Here is a 19986-nt window from a genome sequence, read left to right as displayed (position 1 = left end):
CATCTTTCATGATTTCACAACCGACATTGGGCGGCGCGGTAATTTAAGCAGCCCTGCGGCGTCGCATTTTCCTTTTTCGAACATAATCTTCCGCCGCAGGCCTGTTGGATACTCTCCATTGCCTGATGTTGCTGCACGAACAACCAAAGATCTTTTCACGGGCGACGGGGGCCAAGCCCGTAGTGTAAGCCTACGCCGTCAGCCAACACCAGGCACAAGAGAGGGGCCGCCGGAGGCTCTCAGAGAATCAGAGTCCAGACATCGCCGATGGGTGGTGCGCTTGCAGGGATCGTCGGTCTGGGCGTCGCTGCGAGCTGTCAGGGGCAGAACAGGGGTTGGCTGCTTGTTTGTTGGAGCAGACGAGCTGTTCATCGCACAGCAAGCCAAGGCTCCCAGAAGCTCGCATTCGTAAGGTCCAGAATGTTACCGTTGGAGTCACTGGTCATTACCTCAGCAGCCCTTTCCTTCTTCTGGATGGTGATACTTGGTGCGTTGGCGTGGCTGACAACTCCTCTAGCGCGGCTTCTTGTCTCACAGTCTCAGACACTGAAAGGCTTACTTCAATTTCCCGTTTTCAATGCCGTTAAGTTATCGTCGATTTGCGGCTGATGATAGCTGAGATCTGTATCTGTATCTCATCATCTGTACTTCACCGTAAAAAGAAACTTTCGCCCAGCCTTCACTGCCCATTCGCCCCTTTATGCTATTCTTGCCTCTCCTCTCGACTCTATTAGCGTCAACTCTTCCTACGTACCGTTAATCTTGGCACTCAGGATGCCACGCCATGAGACAGCGGGGCGCAAACGAGCTTGGCCAATGCACATACTGAAAGACATGATCTGTGCGCTTTGCGAGCAACTCGCTTCTCCATGATGAAATTGAAGGGATCCCCTCTCTAATAAGTAAACAACCAACTTGAAAGTGCATTAGCGATAGGATCAGTGCTTTGTTAAAATCTTCAACGCGGCATATCGTTGATTGCTACAGACATACTGTAGTGCAATAGGCACACAGAGCACTCGCTGTCTCCGGCTTCGATGAAGACATTCGCTGAAAGCGCAAGCAAACTGACTAGCATGGACATCGAAGACGAATGTAGGAAGCCTATTTTCACACGCTATCGAAACCTAACGGCACTGCTCTATTTGAGTTCTTGCCGATTGATCATGAATGCTCCCGTAGGCCACCTGTCGCACGTCTGCCGTCCGCCAAAAGTATATTCTGAAAAGCCCACCTTCTAGAACCACAATAGGAAAGTAGCAAGCAGGGTTGTCGTTACTTGTCGATCTCGCAGTTACTTTCGGCCACATGCTTTGCTTTTCGCTGTTCCCAAGTTGAAAATAAGCTTGATATCCAAATTAGTATGAACGCATATCACTCTAACTTTTCCTAATGCCCGTCACAACCGTCATAAACGGTACAGATAGATGCAACGTCGCTCAAGACTAAATGGCTTCCTCGTCGGCTAGTTCGTTTATGGAGCAAAATTTTGAAAGTCTATAGACTTGTCCACAACGCTTAGGACATAAGCAACGCCCTCCTACCCACCCATACTGCCAACACATACGGAGCACAATAGAGAAGAAAAACTTGAGAGTATCAGCAACGCCAACATCATGAATGACGCCCAAGGCAGAAAACAATGGACTTCTCTAACAAATGTGCCCCTAACGCCGCGCCTTTGGTGACAATCCATGCCGGTGGGATCCTCAGAGCTATAGTGCATCGAAGTTCAGATAATACTTCAAGAATTATCCTCATCTGGTACGACTGAACCAAGTAAAATTTTGCGCACATCTGCGTCAAAATTCCGTGTGTCGACGATGTCTCTAGTTGGGAGTCAGTGATTATCACCGATTTGTAAAGAAGCTGGGCATCAACTCACATTCCCGTCTGTTGCTTCAAATCGTCATCCAATGCTTTCAACCGGGTCTCCCCGAGCTTGTCATCAGGGTTCTCGTTGCCGTCAAAGAAGCGGATGAACTGGACACCGATCCAATTCTGCTGTTCGTTTGTCCGTCGAACATGAGTCACCAAGCGTTTGATCGGTCCATCTACACCGCAGAAATTCTCTCGGTTCTTGAGGTTCCAGTGTCCGTTCGTCAAGACATATATGCTGACCGGTTTTCTATTCTGGATAGCCTTACTGACCAACTCGTCCAAACTGGGGGCCATGTTGCATTGATCTTCATGGAATAGCATTTTTTCAATGTTGTCTTTCAATTCCGAAGTCCTTGTTGATTGGAGTGGAGGGTGAGATGAGGTAAAATAGACTTCAAAGGTTGCGTTTGGGTCAACCTCTCCCTTCTTGAGCACGTAAGAGAGGACTTGGCAGCTCGCGGCTACTTTCTTCTGATGAGGCTCCATGGATCTCGAGTCATCCACGAGAAACATCTAGAGATATGACTGTCAGTGGACACAGTGAAACTGGTGTGGGTCATGTATTCATCCTTACCTGATCACGGCCCTTCTCCCCTTTCAACTTCTGCAGGGCTGACACCAGCTGCGGGAACGCCTCAAGGGGTCTCCCTTTGAATTTAGACTTCATACTTGGAGAGCGTCGGAATGGCGAACGTGAGCGATCTTTACCTTCTATGCACACGCTGTAAATGGCTGCCATTGTGATTACACCTTCATTGACTTCATGGGGAGAGTTAGGTTCCGTGTTCCATTGAAATTGATTCGGGGGAAAGAGTCCGAGTTGGGATGTGTAGGATGGCAATCTCTCCTGTCGACTTGGAAGACTTTCGTTCCGAAAGACGTTCATCGCAGGGTTGCTGGCGACGTTTGGTGATATTGGTTGTTCCGGTACCCCCATTGCCTCATTTCCCACGTCCATTGGCGTACTTGTCTGAGCTTCGATATTGAGGGCATTTGCGGCATCAACTGGCCCAGACTCCGGTGTTCTGTGCCAATTGAAAGGTCCATGATAGGTTTCAGATGCTGCATAAGTACCACCTGGAACAGACAAGCGATTTTCGTGGTTCAAAATGCTCTCGGAACCATGATTCGGTCGCGGGGGCACAGTGTTGAACCTCTGAGGCACTCGCGTGTTTAGCCGGTATGCATTTCCCAGGTCGATCTCGTTCCGCATTTCTTCCGGCGACTGTACAATAATTCCAGGACTGGATTCCGATCTTGATCCGATGAAATGAGTTGCCTCCACTGTTCCTGGAGAGTTCTCAGCGGGGAGTTGACTCAGCGGGCTGGTTTCCCTCCTCCGAAATGCAGAATATGGCCCTGAGAATCTGGTTGTAAGAGGGTAAAGTTCTTCGTGTGGCTGAACCAGGTCAGGCCCTTCAAAGACTTTGCTCTTCCATTCGTCATGAAGCTCAATGGCCTCCAGCCTTTTTCTTGGGTTCATAGAGAGCATGCGGGTAAGCAGAAATCCGCTCACTGCCAAAAACCAATGAGATTCTTCCCCAGCGAAGCTACTTGCTCTCTGAAGCCATGTTTCAACTGAGTTCAGAAGGCATGGGCCGTCTGGATCTCCGTCATGGAAAGATCCCTCATGAAAGCCTCCTTTTAAGCGGGACCTGCGAGTCTCAATAATTCGATCCTTCTGGTAAAGATCACGTCCATACTCTCCCCACCTTGTCCAGACGAGAGCTTCGCTGGCAACGGCTCCGAGAGAGAATACATCGCTCTCCCATCGAATTTCCCTGGAGTCTCCATAATCCCTGTAAGCCTCTGGAGCACCTAAAAAATCCAAAGTCAGCTGATCCAGAAGGTGTGATGTCAGTCATTTACATAGCAAGCGCTTACTGTACATCCCGTTACCCCAGTTGTCGTCGGCGTTCAGTTCCATCCCTTGGTTTCTTGATCTACGAATATGACCAGTTCCCATGTCCACAAATTTGAATTTTGCAGCGTATACGTTGCCAGACTGATCAGGGCAGACCAGGATATTCTGCGGCCTGATATCCTGGTGAGTTCTATGATTGTAGATAATTAGCTAAACATGAAAATGGTCAAGCTTGATAATGTTGTGGCGACAGACCCTCTGAGTCCCCAGGACCCCTTGCCTCCTTGAGTTTCCTTGAGATTGTGAATTGCGTGCAGACCGCCCAATAGATTCATCAAGTTGTTCCAGAGAAGGACGCGGTCTGAACGAGCCAAAGGAGGAGGATATGATTCGAAGAAAGACTTCAGATTCCCGCCTCTGGCGTACTCAAGTATTACGGTTCGTAGACCAGGAATTTCGAATGAGCCGAAATATCTAATGATGGACATAGAATCGTACAGAGCCGGCTGTGCGTCCAGCTGCGTGTACATATTCACTTCATTTTCGTAGGTTTGAATCACCTCTGGGTCTTCTCCATAATAGGTTTTGAAGACCACCTCCTATTAGAACTAGATCAGAATCCGAGTCTTTTCTTCAGTCTAGCAATTGCATGGCAGTGTGTTTTTACCTCCTGGTTAAAGCACAGCGAATGTAGCGTTACTCGGAAAACGCAGACTCTGTCGTCGTAGGTGATCCCCGAGTGTTTGATCTGTTCTTTGGCGATGATAGGGATGATCTGTAGCGGTGGGAGATGTTGTTTGTGAGGTTTGCCTCTCCCTTCGGTATTGAACAGAAAGGGGCAGAATCTCCACTGTTCTTTCTCGAATTCCTCAAAAATACTTTTCTCTGCGGCCTCGGAAAACGCATGAGGTGTCTCTCTCAGTGGTAGTAATCCGTCATGAATAGACTCTCCTGTGAATAGCGAAATGTGCTGGGGTTGCGACATGTAGACGAGGATGGAGAAGACTTGGATGTAATCCTCCTGAATAGTGGAAGTGCTGTCTTTGATCCAGTCTTCTCGACCAAGGAGAACGCCTTCCACATTCTCCGCCACCCAGAAACTATCCAGCGCGCATCGGGGAACAAAATCAACAAGCCCGTCCTCGTACCCTCTCATGCCACGACAGCTATGCTCGGAGACATACTGATCTACGTATCGCTTGAATTCTGCAATTACGTTGTCTTGCTTCATCTTTCTTCGATTGAGAACTAAAGGAACGACAAGTGAAGGGTTTAGAGTGAGAGAACTTCATGCCAAGACCCGGGTTTTGAGGGATAAAGATGCTCTAGACTCTCAATTCGACTAGGCGCTTGAGGTAGTGACGAAGATTTTCTTGATTTTGAAGCCACGGGGTATCAACGATGTCGATCTCAACGTGTTTTTATCCAAGGGGGCTTCTAGAAGGTTTGCGGGGATAACGGCGAGGCCAGGTGGGCAAACCCAATGCGGCGAATCTCATCGTTTTAACTGCTATACCGTTGGCGAACCAGTGAGGCAAAAAAAAGCCTGATAGGCATCGACTCAGCTGCCAGACAGACTTGGTGCGCCTGATCTGCTTTTGGCGCGGACTCCTCCTCATTATTGGCCACGTTCTACGTGACAGGCTATGACCATGAAGGACAACTTGCATGGAGGGGCTGGTTTTATTGATCCTTCCCAGCAGAGACAAGCGGACCATATGCAGCCTGTGCCAGGTGTTGTGGCAGGCCAAATATTTAGACTCAATGTTCCTTGCTCGTCGCTGTGCGGAAGAATCGGCATCCTGCAGGTCTCGGCGGCGTTGTCTGACCTGCAGCATGGCCTTCATCTCTCAGTCCCGAGCAAAATGACCACTGGTGGCCATGCGTGCTCGGGGTTGAACATGTAAGAGGCAGGCAGGTCTCTATGTCAGCCATTTACGCATGCATTACATCCAGGGGGAGCAAGGCAACGTGACTTTAGCAAGATACGAAACATCAACAAAATAATTCAGAATTTCCTTCACCAGTAGCCATTTTTTGTTACATGATGTCTATGATAATTGAACTCTTACAATTTCCGCCGTGTACTTTTTCTCAGTCTTACATACATGAACAACCAGCCGCCGATGGTTGCCGCGGTCAGAGGACCACAGAAGCTCAAGAAGAGCATCAAGCTATCACGCTTCCAGATGAATGGCCTTGTCATGTCGTCTGCCCCATCTTCTTTCCAAAGCAAAACTCCACTCTGGAAGAAAGTCTACCATTAAGTCAGAGGTTCATATTATGCCGGCAATATTCGGGTAAGCAGTTCTTACTGCAACGAAAGTGGCCGGCAGAAAGATTAGTGTCGCGATCGTGATGACATGCATCGATGTCGTTTCCTTCAACGTCTTGTCTGTTATGACTTGCATCTGCTTCGTGTTCTCGTGCGCTATTTCCGCGAACCAATTACCGATATGACTGGTACGCTGCTGGAGTAATCGCTCATACTTTGAGTTCCCATGTTAGCTTAGGAACGCTTTCTTTCATTCTGCTTATGAAGGTATGCTCACCAGCTGTATGCTTTGACCAAGGGTGATGGCCAAGCAGCGCATTTGTTGCAGTCGTGTTTCCAATCTCCTCGCGATAGATTGGACTTCTTTGATGAAGTTGCTGATTGCTCCTTCACATGCAACCTTTCCGCGGAACTCCGTGGCGGCGGTGTGACTGTAGAATGTGCAGATGTCATTAAGGACACCCATATCAAGTTCCAGAGCTAGAGAAGCTCGATGAATGATTTCAGAGTGCTTGTGCAAGGTCTGCACGTCTTTGAACCGAAACTGGTTGAGAACCTCCCATGTGTCTGGCTGGGGAGGTGGTGGACTTGTGTCCGTAGGACAAGCAGCGCAATGGCCACCGAGCTCCGGATCCGTCTGTTTTGACTTCTCCTGTCTAAGCCAAGAGCTTAGAGTTGAAGACGTCCCATTTGCCATCCGGGATAGCATCGACATCTTGTTCTTCTCAGGGTCAATAGTGGTGGCCAGAGTGCCCGACATGGATTGACTTTGCGAGTACATAGTTTGGCTGCGGGAGTCTCTCAAAGGCTTTGGGTACGCGCTCAAGAGGCTGGACTCCCTGTCAATGAGGTCATCGACAATGGCTTTGCTGGCTGGCGTTACAATCGCTCGAATCCCTGCCTCGGTCTCGTTGATGAACTGTCGCCAATTCTCATCGCACCAGCAGAGGTAAACCAAGTGAGTAGCCAATGACGCCTGAAGATAGAGAGAAACATCTCCATCTTGTGTTTCAGCTTTGGCTGGAATTCTGAGGAGAGGGCTTGTTTTCTTGATTCGGTCTTCAAAAACATCGTCTGCTTTGACGGTGAACCAAAAGGCCCGTCCAGTTTCCACGTCGAAGGAGTGATAGTTCGCAACTTGGCGAATCTGCCAGTCCCAGACCCCTTTGCCGCTTTCGGAAGATTCGACGGAGCGGAGAAGATAAGACAGTTGAATTTCGCGACCGGAACGGCCGATCTTAGGAAGTTCTGGGAGGCCCTCAGTAAGACAATCAAGCGTGTCGCTGCCTTTGAACTGAGCCAGACAGAGATCGAGAGGCTCGGTTTGTCGTCCGAAGGCGTGTACTGGCTCCAAAAAGGAGGGGTTGACTTGGTGATATGTACAAACTAATTTGAACATATCCATAGAACAACTCAAAGGCGATCTCGAGTTGTCTGCGCTAACAAAACTTCTCGTGGTTGTCAGTAAATTTTAACCGACGGTTGAAGGGTAATCATAGCTTACACATGACGAACGTGCGGGTCTTGGTCACTGCGGTGCAGGTGTGACCAGAGGGTCTCCATATCCCAAATGGCTTCTTCATCATTAGGGAATTCTACTGACATCAGATTAGGTGCCTAAGTTGAAGAAATCACACGGTTTCTTACGGTTTCGTCTTCCAGTCTCCCAGAACGTGATCACAGATGCCGCGCGGTCAAACAAGGAGCACTCCCTCTCCTGGAGGCTTCTATATTGCCGTTCACCGAAGAGGGCTTCATGAGGTTCCTGTTTTCTGAGCTGTACTTGAGGATATTCGTCGGAATTATGGCAAATCTCCGTGAATCGATCGTGCGCGTCTTGTGTCTGCATGTCGAGATTGGGGTTCATATAATAGATACACGGAAACCTGAGGCAGGATCTGGACAAAGCGTCTACAATAGGCGTGGAGAGAATGACAGGAGTCGGCACAACCAGGGGTCTTCCTTATTATCCTGAGAATTCGTCGCCTGTGAGACCGAGCCTCAGGAAGATGGATGACATTTAAGTTCGAAGAAAAGTACATGCAATAATTCCATTTCGGCCCGGGTGGCGGGGTCGCTGAAGATTGTCAGATTCTCACTGGCTAACGTATTCGGTGTTTGCCTTGCAGAGGTGCACACCTGGAACACCGCCTCTCCGTTGCACATTAGCAGCACTGGGCTCATGCAGAATTGTGCCTTAGGTAACGTAGTAGATATCGATTACTGAAAACCCCTCTGCTCATGGCCTTAATGACCCGAATAAACACTCTCCCTTCATGGGGCTTAGAATACCATGTTGTGCGTCCGAGCGTGGTTTAGGCAAGAGACACGTCCGATGCTTGATTGCTGTCTCTAAAGTCTAGCCTGAATTTAGTCTAAGCTCGGTTTCTTCTTCTTCTCGGTATAAGTAGATGTTGAACGTCGTCCTTTATGTCGCTTTGGTTAGTTTTGAGTAGCCCAAAGTCTTGGTTTACGGGGTTACCTGAGTGATTGCTATTGTGGCCGTTATGACATAGTCGCCATCCTTAGACTGTCTGATATCAGTTATGTCTCCACTAGAGTCTCGGTCTGCCTCTTCTCTATCTCTACCGCTGATCATCATGTCCCTTTATCTCTCCCTCTCTACCCTGCCTCAGCCTCTCTCCCTATTGTCTCCGTCTTTCTCTGTGTCCCCGTCTCTCGGCCTCTGTGCATTATTTCCGTAGGTATTCTCGTATACTGCCCTTGTTATCTCATATAGAAGATTGAAACATGCTTACTGTGAGGCTAAAGTTGCCCGCGCCTCGAGTGTTCTGGAGCCAGGCCTCAAGAGCATCCCTCCGAATTCTGTATCCATTGATGGTCGAGACTATCATTGCGCGACCGATTCAATCATTCCATGCGGGGTCCGATTCAAGAGAAGACCAACAACGGCAAGGCACATTTTGAGGAACGACAAGAGCTGAGCCCCATAATTAAGGTATTGAGTTGCCTCGAGGCTCAATGCAGGCTCCGATACTGATCACATCGCCACCGGTCCGCAACGGACCAAATAGAGGGATGGGGGAGTTGGAAGCATACACACCGCCTGTTATCAAAAGGGCATGAGAACACGTGAACTGCGACTTCATTGGTCGCCTGATATCTCACCGGCTGTGATCGGGCGCATTGCTTCGGCCGTCTTGGGGCTTGTTGGATGTTAGACAAAACCCCGCTTCAGCAGGCTGGCCTGGCTGGTCAGCAGTATCATGCGCGGCACTTCTACCTGCATCAATTGTCTCACCAGCGGGTTACGTTATAACCACGGCACCTGTCTGTTGTCCAATCAAGTAGGGCATTGCGGCACACCTCCGCCATCGCTGACTTGGTCCGGACCGCTCCTATCGTCTGTGTCAGCTTCGTGAGATGGATGCCTTACCGCAAGCGACAGGGGCTCTCACTCGAGTTGAGCCACCCGTCAAGACAGCCTGCTCACACAGAGTAGCATAGCATACCAGATTCTCTTGAGGAGGTAGAAATTGAATGACGCCAAAGAATCGAATGCTTCTACCTTTCAGATGAGGGCAGCATGACTGACCCTTGAGGAATTCAATATGTTTGGGGAAAGGTGGCAGAATGGGTCCTTTTAATTAAGTGAATCCGTTGGACCATGGATTGTAGAGTTTCTTTCGGGGCAAAACACTAATAGAGATGGTAGATCATGAAAATATTTGATATCTCACGGTACCTTGATCCTGACTTGTTGTAGGTAGTGAGAGGATTCATGAGAGTGATGTGCTATCCCATCAACTGCGGAATGGCGACAGTACATGACGTACATTTATGAGGGGTAATGGCTAATTATACATCAATCCGACCCTATTTTCTTTACTACATTCAATCAAAAATCATGAAAGAGCAGAGTTGGAGAAAACTGGAGATTCGATGTACTGTCGCCATTCCGCAGTTGATGGGACAGTTCATGACTTCTCAGTACTGCTTACTCTCAATACCACGAACAAGCAACCTTGGGTTCTTGATTTCCTCCTATTGAGCTAACTCGCAAACAAGGACACGAACACGACCGAATATATGTCTTAACGTCCAAAAGCTTGGTTCGCGCATCAGTCTTGGACCATTTCTATCTGCCCAATCTTGTGCCCAATTGTGAACCTCTTCGAGGAAGTCTTTCGCCCCCAAAGGCCTACTTCTGCCCATATCAAAATCAGAGTAGCAGACTTCATTAAACCTGCGGTCGCCGCAGCTATAAGACTTACGAATTTGAGCACCAGGCTTTAGGCAGATACCATAGTCGATGAGATAGATTTGCGTCTGGTCGTACTCATCCTCATTGTTCGCGGCTTCCAAGAAGTAGCCTCTAATATCTTTCTGGTCCATGAGAGACACTACCGATTCCTTACAAGAGTTGAACATCCAGGAGTAATCATACTCGAAGACCATACCCTGGGTGCCCATCAACTCTGCCCGGAAACCGGGACTGGTGCTTTCGAAAGGGAAACGAAGAGGCCTTCGTCTGGCCGCCTCCTTATCTTTCCAAAGCTGATAGCAGAAGATTCTACAGTTGAAGGTCACGGCAGATGCCCATCCATCTGCTTTTCGTTGCCGAATTTGACCGGTCGTTGATGGGTCTGTTTCGTCGGCGGAGCTGCTGTCTGCATCTAGCGTCCCTAGTAGATTTTGACTACCAGAGATCTTGAACGTCTTGTTCCCGGAATTTTTGCGTACGCAGTCTTTGATGGCCTTCTTCAATGCCGTCTGAGACTCTTTACACGCCAGCCAAAGATTGGCATCAACGAAATGCATTGAAGGCGTGCCATGCACTGAATATTTTTTGCAATCCCTGGGCGTATGCTTTGAGGAATTCAAATTTTTTGAAGGTTTCCTGGCCTTTTCGACTGCATCTTGTGTGGCAGCTTCCTTCTCCAAGGTTTGCGGGAGCTTGACAAACAGCGGCTGCCCTTCAGCGTCTAGCTGGTACAGAGCTTGTTCCCAGATGAGGAAGCGCAGTTCCAGAGGCAGTTGTGGGAACTTGTGGAATATACCAGCTAAGTTGTGTGTCTTTAGCGGTGTTGTGGCACTATTTTGTGCTGCTTTCGGATGGAATTCCATCTTCTGTAATCGTTTGATTCTTTCAGTGATAATGATTTGGGGGGATAGGGGTGGATTGCGTAGTAAGTTTGTATCTTGTCGTCCCCTCTCCTTGAGAATGTAGCAAGGAAGAAAAGAATGGTAGCCAAATACATGGTGTAAAAAGTTTTCAGTTCTTATACTCACCAAGTACCTTGATGATGGGTTTGGCACTGCTGGTACCACGGAAGTCGCCAATCTTATTTCACATTGACTCTCACAGAAGCCAGACTTTGGGCAGCATTTGGCATGCAGCAGGGGTGTTCTGAGTTTTATTCGAATGATAAGTCTGTGGTAAGCTCATGTCGCTATGGGTCTGAGAGATAATCAAGGGGTAGTGGAAATATTATGGCATAACCTTTCGAATGCTGAACCAATTCTTTAAGTTTGGGCCACTGAACACTCATCATACAAAGTGGACATATCATGATGAGGGCTACCGAGAAACGGCTGTTCGTAATAGATGTGACACATGCCTCCTGACTTCAAGAGCTTGGAAGTGGTGATTGAAAGCCCTGTTACAAGAAGGGAGACTTTGAAACGTTCACTGAACGGGCAGTGTCAGGCTTCACCGAGGCGGACGTTGCAAGATCAAGACAACATAAGTTTGGTCAAACATGTCTCTTCAAACATCGTTCGACATTCAGGTCATTTTCCTTCCGGTATATCAATTTTTGATCAACGCAAGGCGTGCACAAAATAGTCTAATGGTTATAGAGGGTGGAAGATTATTAGGCTTATCGATGCTCCCGGGGAACAACATGTTATTGAATCACGATTGTGACAAAGAAAACCTCGATTGTGTTAGGGGTCTGCTCCACCACGTGGCATTACGGGCGTTCGATTGACATTGGACGGTGGGCAGATAATGCAGGCTCACATGTAAAGCAACTGGCCGACAAGTCGGTCAGGCCGTCGGTATTTGCTGTCGCGAATCCGAGCAGCCATGAGAGCGGCTTTCCTTAGCGTCAGATCAACTTCCTGTCAATCTGACAGCAATTTCAATTCAATATAGATTCAGAGTGTTTTTTATGCCAGTTATGGCCCCCTCCGCGCTTACATATGAGCCAAGATCGAAAATCTCCTGTCTAAAATCAGCATCCCATGACTTGTTTCTAGTACGTGATCCCCCCCGAATGGCAGAAGCCAGCAGATGTGATCAGTCCAAAGACACGTCGGACTCGCAAGAAAGAAAAGCACCATCCGAAGTTTCTAGTCGAGAGCGACAAAGATCCATGATCTTGGACGGTCCGGGCTCAGTCTGGCCATGGCGTGATCGTCTCAACTCGTCCCGGCGGCAATCTCTGATCCTCCCCTCGGAAAGCAATGACTGATAGCTGTTCGGGCCGTCTACGCAAATCTTCTGACAGTTGTATGTTCGAGAATCACGTGCAATGTTTGAGAGGAGTGCTGCATAGCAGCGCGTTGTTCGTGGATCTGCCGCAGGTTCTGAAACAAACCCTTTTCATAGGCCCCACCTGTCATGGTTTGAACCTTTTTCTTTCCAGCCTTCTTATCAGACAAGTTGAGATTTCCATGACACAGGATTGCTCCTCTGTGAACTTTCAACTTTGACTCGAGTTCTATCAGAAAGTTTGCTTTCCGTCGGCAGAGGGGAGGCATTTACTGCCCACCCCGTAAAGTTGGCTGGTGGATGTGTCTAAGCCGACCTGTTGGGGCGGTGTTTCTGAGTTCAACTGAGCTGGTTTTGTTTGATGTGATGAGGTTTCGGGACACGGCACACCCCTGCCATGGTTACGGGTCCCTAGATTTGGAAATACGGGCATTGTAGCCTTGCAGCGCACACACACGGACTCTCATTCACCTTGCTTACGTTGCCTTATTGAGTCTGGATTGAAGGTTGATCTTTCTAAAGTTCGAGCATCGGCTTCCCAAAGTTGTCGATGCCGCCCCCTCACGATATCAGTCCAGTCGTCCAGTGACGTGAAAACCTTAAATAGGTTCAAGAGGTCATGGCCATCGCAGCAGCGCGTCAGTTTAGAGTTAGCGGAGTACTCTGACTCGGCATTGGCAGGACCGTGAAGTTATGACTTGTCCAACGAGCAGGTACCGCGTCAAGGCCTCATGAGAGTCTACATGGCCGAATGCGTATTCAGATTGCACATTTTGATTAAATGTGTCCGACGATGGCAAATCAATTAAATTGGTATACCGATATCTAACAGTTTGAATGAGGGGCTCATGGGTTGGTAGGCCTCACTCCATAATTGTGTCCCAAGTGAAAGAACAATGCTTGGACCGTCTCGCATCGCGGGGTCCCGTTTTAGTTTTTTGAACGCCTGTGTATCACACACCCGTTCCTGACCGTTGGATATGCTCCCTCCTCCTGAACTGCGCTGATTGCTCGCTTCTCGCTTACTTCTTTCTAACTCCTCTCATCTTTGGTCGTTAATGTGTTATGCGTTAATCATTCATGTAGTTGCCTCAGTTCTTCACTCTTGAGTCCCGGGCCGGCCGGCTGGCCCGCTCGACCCGGCGATCGCCGTGGGTGGGCCGGGGGGTGGATGAACCCCATCGCTCGGCCTCGGAAAGTAGACCATCTTTAATGGAAGCGCCTCTTTTTGATGCCTGTGACGGTAAAATGTGAGATTTTGGGAAGCTGATCGTAGTTAAGGGCTTTCACATACTGCGCAGAGATGACATCTATCGCCAAAGCGGGATACTGTGTTGTGGCAGTGGATGGAGCCCTGCAGAGTGTCACGTGAGTCAGCTGAGCGCACTATATCACGACCTTTGAGAAGACATACGTAGTAGTTGGAGCAGTAGTAACCCATTGTGAAGACTGTATTGACGTGTGGGGTCCGAAAAAGGGAAGATGCTCAGAAGACGTTGAATTGGTGGATGTGAGCGAAGTAGTAGAGTGGATCGCGAAACGTCGAATGGATGGACCAGCCTGGGTACGATGGGAGATTCGAGAAGATCTTTCTGATGTTCGTGGGACGTCAAAGAATGCCAAGTCGCTTGAGCACCTGAAATGAAAACGAGGAGAAGGACTTGGGAGAAACTTATACATGCTCCAAACGCCACCAACGCCCAGACGCCGGCAATGGAGAAAGTCCATTAATAACACACGCTCTTGGATAGTCCGGCAAGTTTCTTTGCGGCAGCAGAGTAGCAGACCACTGCCACTTGGCTTGCTTTGCGTAGTCCGCCTCAACGAAACGAAACAAGCCTCGGAGACCGTGACACCTATCCAGGCTGCCCCCTTCAGGAGCTCCTAGTCGGCTTGTGGCCCGACAGGCAAGCAGAACTAAGCCTAAAAATCATCCGACGAAATAGCTTTCACTGTGTCATACAGGGGGGATGGAGGGGATGGCCGGGCCAACTTTCGTGAAAGAGCTATAAGCACTGTCTTGGACACCATGTGTATTGTAGCAAAAGGGCGAAAAGAGGGGACGGTGTTGAAGCCCTGCGGGCCAAGTGCTACGCTGTGTTGGGCATTGGGCCAAAGTTTCCGCTTGGTCAGTGCTCCTCCGGCACGGTTCCCAGCTTTCCGGGAACCCAGAGTGCCCCTTGGTGCCCCTTGGCCTCTTTGTCAGTTGTTGCTGCGTGTTCCTACTTCCCAGTTCTTAGCTGGTGCTGCTGGGGCCCATCCAGTTTGAGGGAGATAGCGCTTGTTTGTGTTTGTGGCAGACCGTGGGGCTTGTCTCTGAACAACGGTCGACGACCCGACTCACGACGTCTAACATTGGCGGCTCAAAATGACGAGAAACAAGTAGGCAGGACAGTACCAAGACACAAGACGTGCCACCGATAGGGAAGTTTGCGGGGAACATCGCTGGGCATGGCTGGTGGTAGTTGGGGGCGAAGGGCGTTCGCTAGGCGTGCTTGGTTTCAGATGAGACCGAAGTGCAGAGTATGGCACACAAAGTAGGGACGGAGTGGCTCAGAAGGGTACGTGTACGGTCTCTTGGAGAGCGGGTCCGCTCGCATGTGCGGCATGGCACTACACTACCATCAAGCGTGTGTACGGATATGCTATTTGTGGTGATGACAGTTGGTGTTCCGGGGGAAACAACGGCAGGTTGAGCCTTGCTTGAGGTTGATGGAGAACAGGGGACCCTCTTCCCGGCGACGGGTTATGCGGATGGAGCTGGTCGAGACCGTTCGGAAGGGTTCCACGTCAGCAATCCAATGATGTTGAGTCAAGATAGGGCTATAAGCTCCATGAAGGATTGTCAAAACTGTGGTTTGATGATCTCATTCATAATACGGGTCATGTCTTAGAGGCATAGGTATGTACATGGATTTCGAGAGACTTTGAGGGCCCCAGGAGACTACACTAGATCGGGACCAGATACCATGCGGCGGGTACCTTACTTCACCCTTCCCAGCAAGCCGATAGACCGATGCGGGCCGCTACGGCGCCTCGAGGCGCCGGCTAATGTCTTGGAGTTCAGTTGAGGCAGGGTTGATCAATGGACGATGAGTTTGGGTATCTTTGGTGACAACGAGGGTCTCTGACTAAGGTATGCTTCTAAAGTTGACGAGAGTGATGTGAAAGTGTATTGAACTTGATTGTTTAGTGTAATGAGTGAGTGAGTGAATGAGAGATCCATATCCGTGAGTGGAGGAAAGATGAGTAAGCGGACTGACGATGAGACTTGACGGTCTATGAGTGGTTACATAATATCTCCGGTTTGACCGGATGACATAACGCGTCGCGGCACGTGCGGACAGGCCATGGCAGGTGGGGCCTCTGGATCCGAGCTCAAACTCTCTTGGCAGCTCCGGGAAACTTTCAGCGCAAGGCTCGAGTTCCCTCTCCTGGTGATTTTCCCATCGCCTTAATCCAGAGTCAGACCACCCTGTGCTGCACATTCACAACGAACAATTGAAGCCATTGTCGAAAGCCCACGATACTTCCATCGGCCGAGTGATACCTTCATCGAAAAAGTCAACCAGTCCGAGTCCCATACACCAAAATACTCCGATTGGGCGTCTAATTACATCGCATCGTCATCTCTTCTCGATAGACGTCACTCAACATGGCCGTATTCGACAGCAAAAAGTTCCAATCCTCGGCGGCGACTAACACCTTCGCCGCCAAGTACCGAGCGCAAATGGCCAAGAGGCCATTCCTCCTATTCGGTCTGCCTTTCGTGGCCGTTATGGTCGCCGGTTCCTTCGTCTTGACGCCAGCTACAGCGATCCGCTACGAAAAGTACGATAGAAGGGTGCGACAGGTCACCAGGGATGAGGAGCTGAACATGCGTCGGTCAGCACGCAAGGTGGACATGAAGGAGGAATACTACGTAAGTCATAGTGTTGAAGCAGCTTGGCGAGAAGCTGGACATGTGTGGAGCAGGACTAACGGAGGACAATAGCGACTTGCGGCCAAGGACATCGACAACTGGGAGCAGAAGCGTGTCAAGCGATTCGCCGGCGAACATGATGGCATCATTGGCGAGTAGAGAAGCCATCACGATACGCCTTGCATCTCGATCGACTTGAAGGCTACGATGCGTTGGTCCAACTTCGAAATGCCGGGCTTGTCAACATGCGTGCATCGAGATGAGATAAAGAAACGCGTCCAAGAAAAAAAAAACCTTCAAGCAAGGAAGTTTGTTGTTCATCGATCGCGGTCACGATCCATTGCGGCCAACTCCCTCGCTCAGAGTCTCAGCCCAGGCAAGAACGCGACCGCGGCAAGGCGCTTGTTGTGGCAGAATTGTTGACGAAAGAATGTGCACATCTTCATCTCGGCAGCGTCTGACCTTGATCAATGCGCACAAAAACAATCAGCCACTTCGTGCCCAATCCCCCAAGCCACCAAGGGTTCAAGACCAGCTAAGCGTTGCCTTCAACGTCACTTCCGAACCCCGTTGTCAATCATTATCTGGCAGGTCTCATGCGGCCGCAATGGCTGCCGTGGAACGGGACGGGAGGCATGCACAAGAAGATCCCTATTAGGGGGAGGCGTCGGACCGTCGTTATTGGGACAACCAAGATGCACAACATCAGGGCGGCTCCCTTGGGCGCTTGCACGCGGGATGACGCACCCACGGGTCGATCTGGGGTGGCCGCACTCACTGCGGCCACTCCCTGTTGAGTGTACGAACATGAAACAACTGTCTTGATCTATCAGAGACACGATTGAGAAGCTGGGAACTTAGAAAAAGTTGGTGTTATTGTTAAGCTTGGTGCTGGTGAACCAAGCCCCTATGCACCGGAAGAGTGACGGAGCGCATGCTGTCTCCCTTGGTCGCCTCACAACGCGCTACACGCGAAGGCACATTCCAGGCACAGGCTGACGCTCAAGTACAACATCATGCATGTAAAGCAAGTCTCAATCGATATCAACTAGTAGCGTGGGAATACCAAAATTTGGGTCATAGAGCGTTCTTCGGCATATAAGCTGAGTGCTCACATATTCAATGCGCAAGACAGCGGCGCCTGCCCTGCATCCTCTGGCCATCGGAAGCCACTGCTTGGATCTAACGACGACAATGGATGAATGAGGCCCCATCACGATCGAGGTGCTGTCGTTCTGAACGAACTACTGGTGATATGCAACGGTTTCCTTGTCACACGCATCAACTTCAGCCTCTGCCGAACGAAAGCTGTCAAGCAAGCCACTGCCCTAGCGCGGGAAGGGGTGGCTGTTCCGTTTCAAAACGTCTTCGTGTTCTCATCGGTTGATCAAGTCGCACCATGAATCCAAGAGAGATGAGGAAAGAAAAAAAAATGCCCGGATAGAAACATTCGCATAGGTCACTCAAGGGCCAGTGGCGAAGATGTCACAGAAAGATTCAGGAGGCCCAGCGTCTCAAGACGGGGAGTTGGTACCGCGGTCGAGGGAAACCAAAAAGAAGAAGCCTTGTCGATCGGGATCGACGGGGCATTGCCATGCCGTCACTTCGTTCCCACCACGCCCCCATAGTATGAGCCCGGCAGGATGGTCCTGATGGGGGTCCGCGGGTCACTTTGTCGACTTTTCTGATGGGGACGAGAGCACGACATTTTGGGCTCGGTGAATTCCAAAGGGCTGACTGACTGACTGCACAAGGTGTGCAGGCACGGCGGGTGCGCGGAGAGCGTTTGCGGGAACGAGCTAGTTTTCGGTCTGGCAGCTACTCGTACGGGCGCCCGCGGAACGAATATCCGTACTTTTGGTAATAATAGTAATGAAGTAGCCCTGTCTTGTCATCAAGTAGCTTCTGATAGAGTCATCAGTTAGCCTGGTTGAGTCACCGAATAGCCTGACTGTATTCTTGGGATCGAAAGCCCCCCCCGTTGATACGGGATCCCGTTGGCTGAAGCGAATGGAAGTTCTTTGAGGCGCAGAAACGCCTTTCGGTGAGACTACCACGCCGATAACGCTTACGATTCGTTTGCGTGGGTTGCTGACGCGAGGCTGTACTCTGGACCGTATCATAGTAGCGTGGTTGTGTGCCGCGCAGCCTCGGGGGACAAAGCCGAACGATCTTCTATTCCTGGGGCATCATCACGAGACGATGCGTGGAGGGAGTAAAGCGTAAGCAGGTGAGTCGGTCTCCGCTGGAGAAGTCTCAACTCGAAACTACGGATATAGCACGTCAAAGACTTTTTGGTCCGGCGCCATTTTAGAGATGATTTCGCGTCTTATTCTTCCCTTGCAACGCCCTTCCGGTTCACCGGGAATATGCACAATCCGAGTCTGAGTATCACCAAGTGGGACTTCTTGGCAAAGGCCATCAGAAAAGTCTCCCGCCAGCCGGAGCGGTGGGGGGAGGAGGAAATGGCGAGATATGGAAAGGGAGGTTGTAAGATAATCTGATGATTGGGGGAGGAGGAATGCTGAGCTGAAGAAAGAGGGTGTGCGCGATGAGACGGTCTGGTGGACTTGGCTCAGGCGGCAAACCTCCAATAGATGATTGCGAATTGCTTCTTGGGCTTTCTTGGAGACTTGGACACCACCACCACCACCATTAGACCGGTTCTGCCAAAGGACAGCAAGATTACGAGATCGTGATGTGAATGAAGGGCGAGACCACTCCCTGAATCTCTTGAGGGGAAGCTGTTCTCGCTCTCACTGACGCGACTGTGAGATCGAGATGGAAGTTGGTGCTGTGACCTCCTCGGGATGCCTCCGGACCTAGTAGTCCCCCCCAACCTATCGAAATCTATTGAACAGGTTCTTGGGGAGCTTCATCACGATGGGAGGATGAGGGGAAAGACATCAGCTGAGCAAGCTGCGAACTTGCTAGGATGATGGACCCCCCCGTTTGTGGGTTGTGGACTTTGGCGGTTCGGAGCTAACCAAGATTCTTGCCAGGGATGGTAATGAGGAAGTGCACCCTTTTTCCTGGGGGAAGAAGCTGCTTGATCAGCTGGAAGTGAGGGGTCAAGACCGGATGGCGTCGGATGCTGTAGGTAGTGCAGCCCGGTGGGCGTGGGGAAACCCTACCGAAGGCCGAACGGTGTTTTGGAAACAAGAGAATCCCGACGGAACCGGATTGCCAACAATAGCAGGTCAGGATAGAGGAGCAGGGCAGGTGAAACTGGTGAGCTGTCAGGCAGCATGTGAGATTCACTGCGGGTGAAGACTATTGCATGCAGGATATGCGATGACAGTTGGCAGCAGCGGTTGTAAGAATCTCAAAGAACTAGAGTGCTTGATGAACTTATCCTGCTGGCCATCGCGGGTCACCCATACATGCGAACAGCGGCTGCTACCGATTCGTCGTCTTGGAAAAAGACCGCATTTCGCATTTCTGATATCTGACCGCATCTTTCATCACGCAAAAGAGAAAGAGGGGAAATCTCGTCTGTTCCAATGCTAGTGTGACAAGTTTATCAACGGATCTCTGCACCGTTTGCCTTTAGCTGCAGGAACACGATGAAGATGGCCGACCGT

At 50.1% G+C, this 19986-nt stretch overlaps 4 protein-coding genes across 4 annotated transcripts; 1 reads left to right on the top strand and 3 right to left on the bottom strand.

Moving 5' to 3' along the window:
• Positions 1–1744: 1744 nt before the first annotated feature.
• Positions 1745–2394, bottom strand: HER10_EVM0001054 (uncharacterized protein; the record flags this gene model as incomplete). Its single annotated transcript, XM_035470815.1, has 2 exons — positions 1745–1829; positions 1886–2394. The coding sequence occupies 2 exons, from the start codon at positions 2392–2394 to the stop codon at positions 1745–1747; spliced, it is 594 nt and encodes a 197-aa protein (XP_035332109.1).
• Positions 2395–10025: 7631 nt separating this feature from the next.
• HER10_EVM0004822 (uncharacterized protein) lies at positions 10026–11108 on the bottom strand (the record flags this gene model as incomplete). Its single annotated transcript, XM_035474453.1, has 1 exon — positions 10026–11108. The coding sequence occupies one exon, from the start codon at positions 11106–11108 to the stop codon at positions 10026–10028; it is 1083 nt and encodes a 360-aa protein (XP_035332541.1).
• A 2463-nt stretch (positions 11109–13571) lies between these two features.
• HER10_EVM0005405 (uncharacterized protein) lies at positions 13572–13921 on the bottom strand (the record flags this gene model as incomplete). Its single annotated transcript, XM_035475025.1, has 3 exons — positions 13572–13715; positions 13775–13834; positions 13895–13921. 3 exons carry the CDS (start codon positions 13919–13921, stop codon positions 13572–13574), a joined length of 231 nt encoding a protein of 76 aa, XP_035332622.1.
• A 2000-nt stretch (positions 13922–15921) lies between these two features.
• HER10_EVM0004327 (cytochrome c oxidase assembly protein cox-16) lies at positions 15922–18042 on the top strand. The gene is made up of 2 exons (XM_035473976.1): positions 15922–16402; positions 16475–18042. The coding sequence occupies exons 1-2, from the start codon at positions 16136–16138 to the stop codon at positions 16559–16561; spliced, it is 354 nt and encodes a 117-aa protein (XP_035332484.1). The 5' UTR covers positions 15922–16135; the 3' UTR covers positions 16562–18042.
• Positions 18043–19986: the final 1944 nt, after the last annotated feature.

This window comes from Colletotrichum scovillei, assembly GCF_011075155.1.
Source record: "Colletotrichum scovillei strain TJNH1 chromosome Unknown Contig00006, whole genome shotgun sequence".
In the NCBI taxonomy this organism is placed as follows: domain Eukaryota; kingdom Fungi; phylum Ascomycota; class Sordariomycetes; order Glomerellales; family Glomerellaceae; genus Colletotrichum; species Colletotrichum scovillei.
This window is presented reverse-complemented; position numbering and strand designations above follow the sequence as displayed.

Bases quoted from the DNA above. Each gene is read 5' to 3' on its own strand.
- HER10_EVM0004327 (XM_035473976.1), top strand. From the start codon at position 16,136: ATGGCCGTATTCGACAGCAAAAAGTTCCAATCCTCGGCGGCGACTAAC. The intron at 16,403-16,474 runs GTAAGTCATAGT...GGAGGACAATAG, and splicing joins ACATGAAGGAGGAATACTAC to CGACTTGCGGCCAAGGACAT.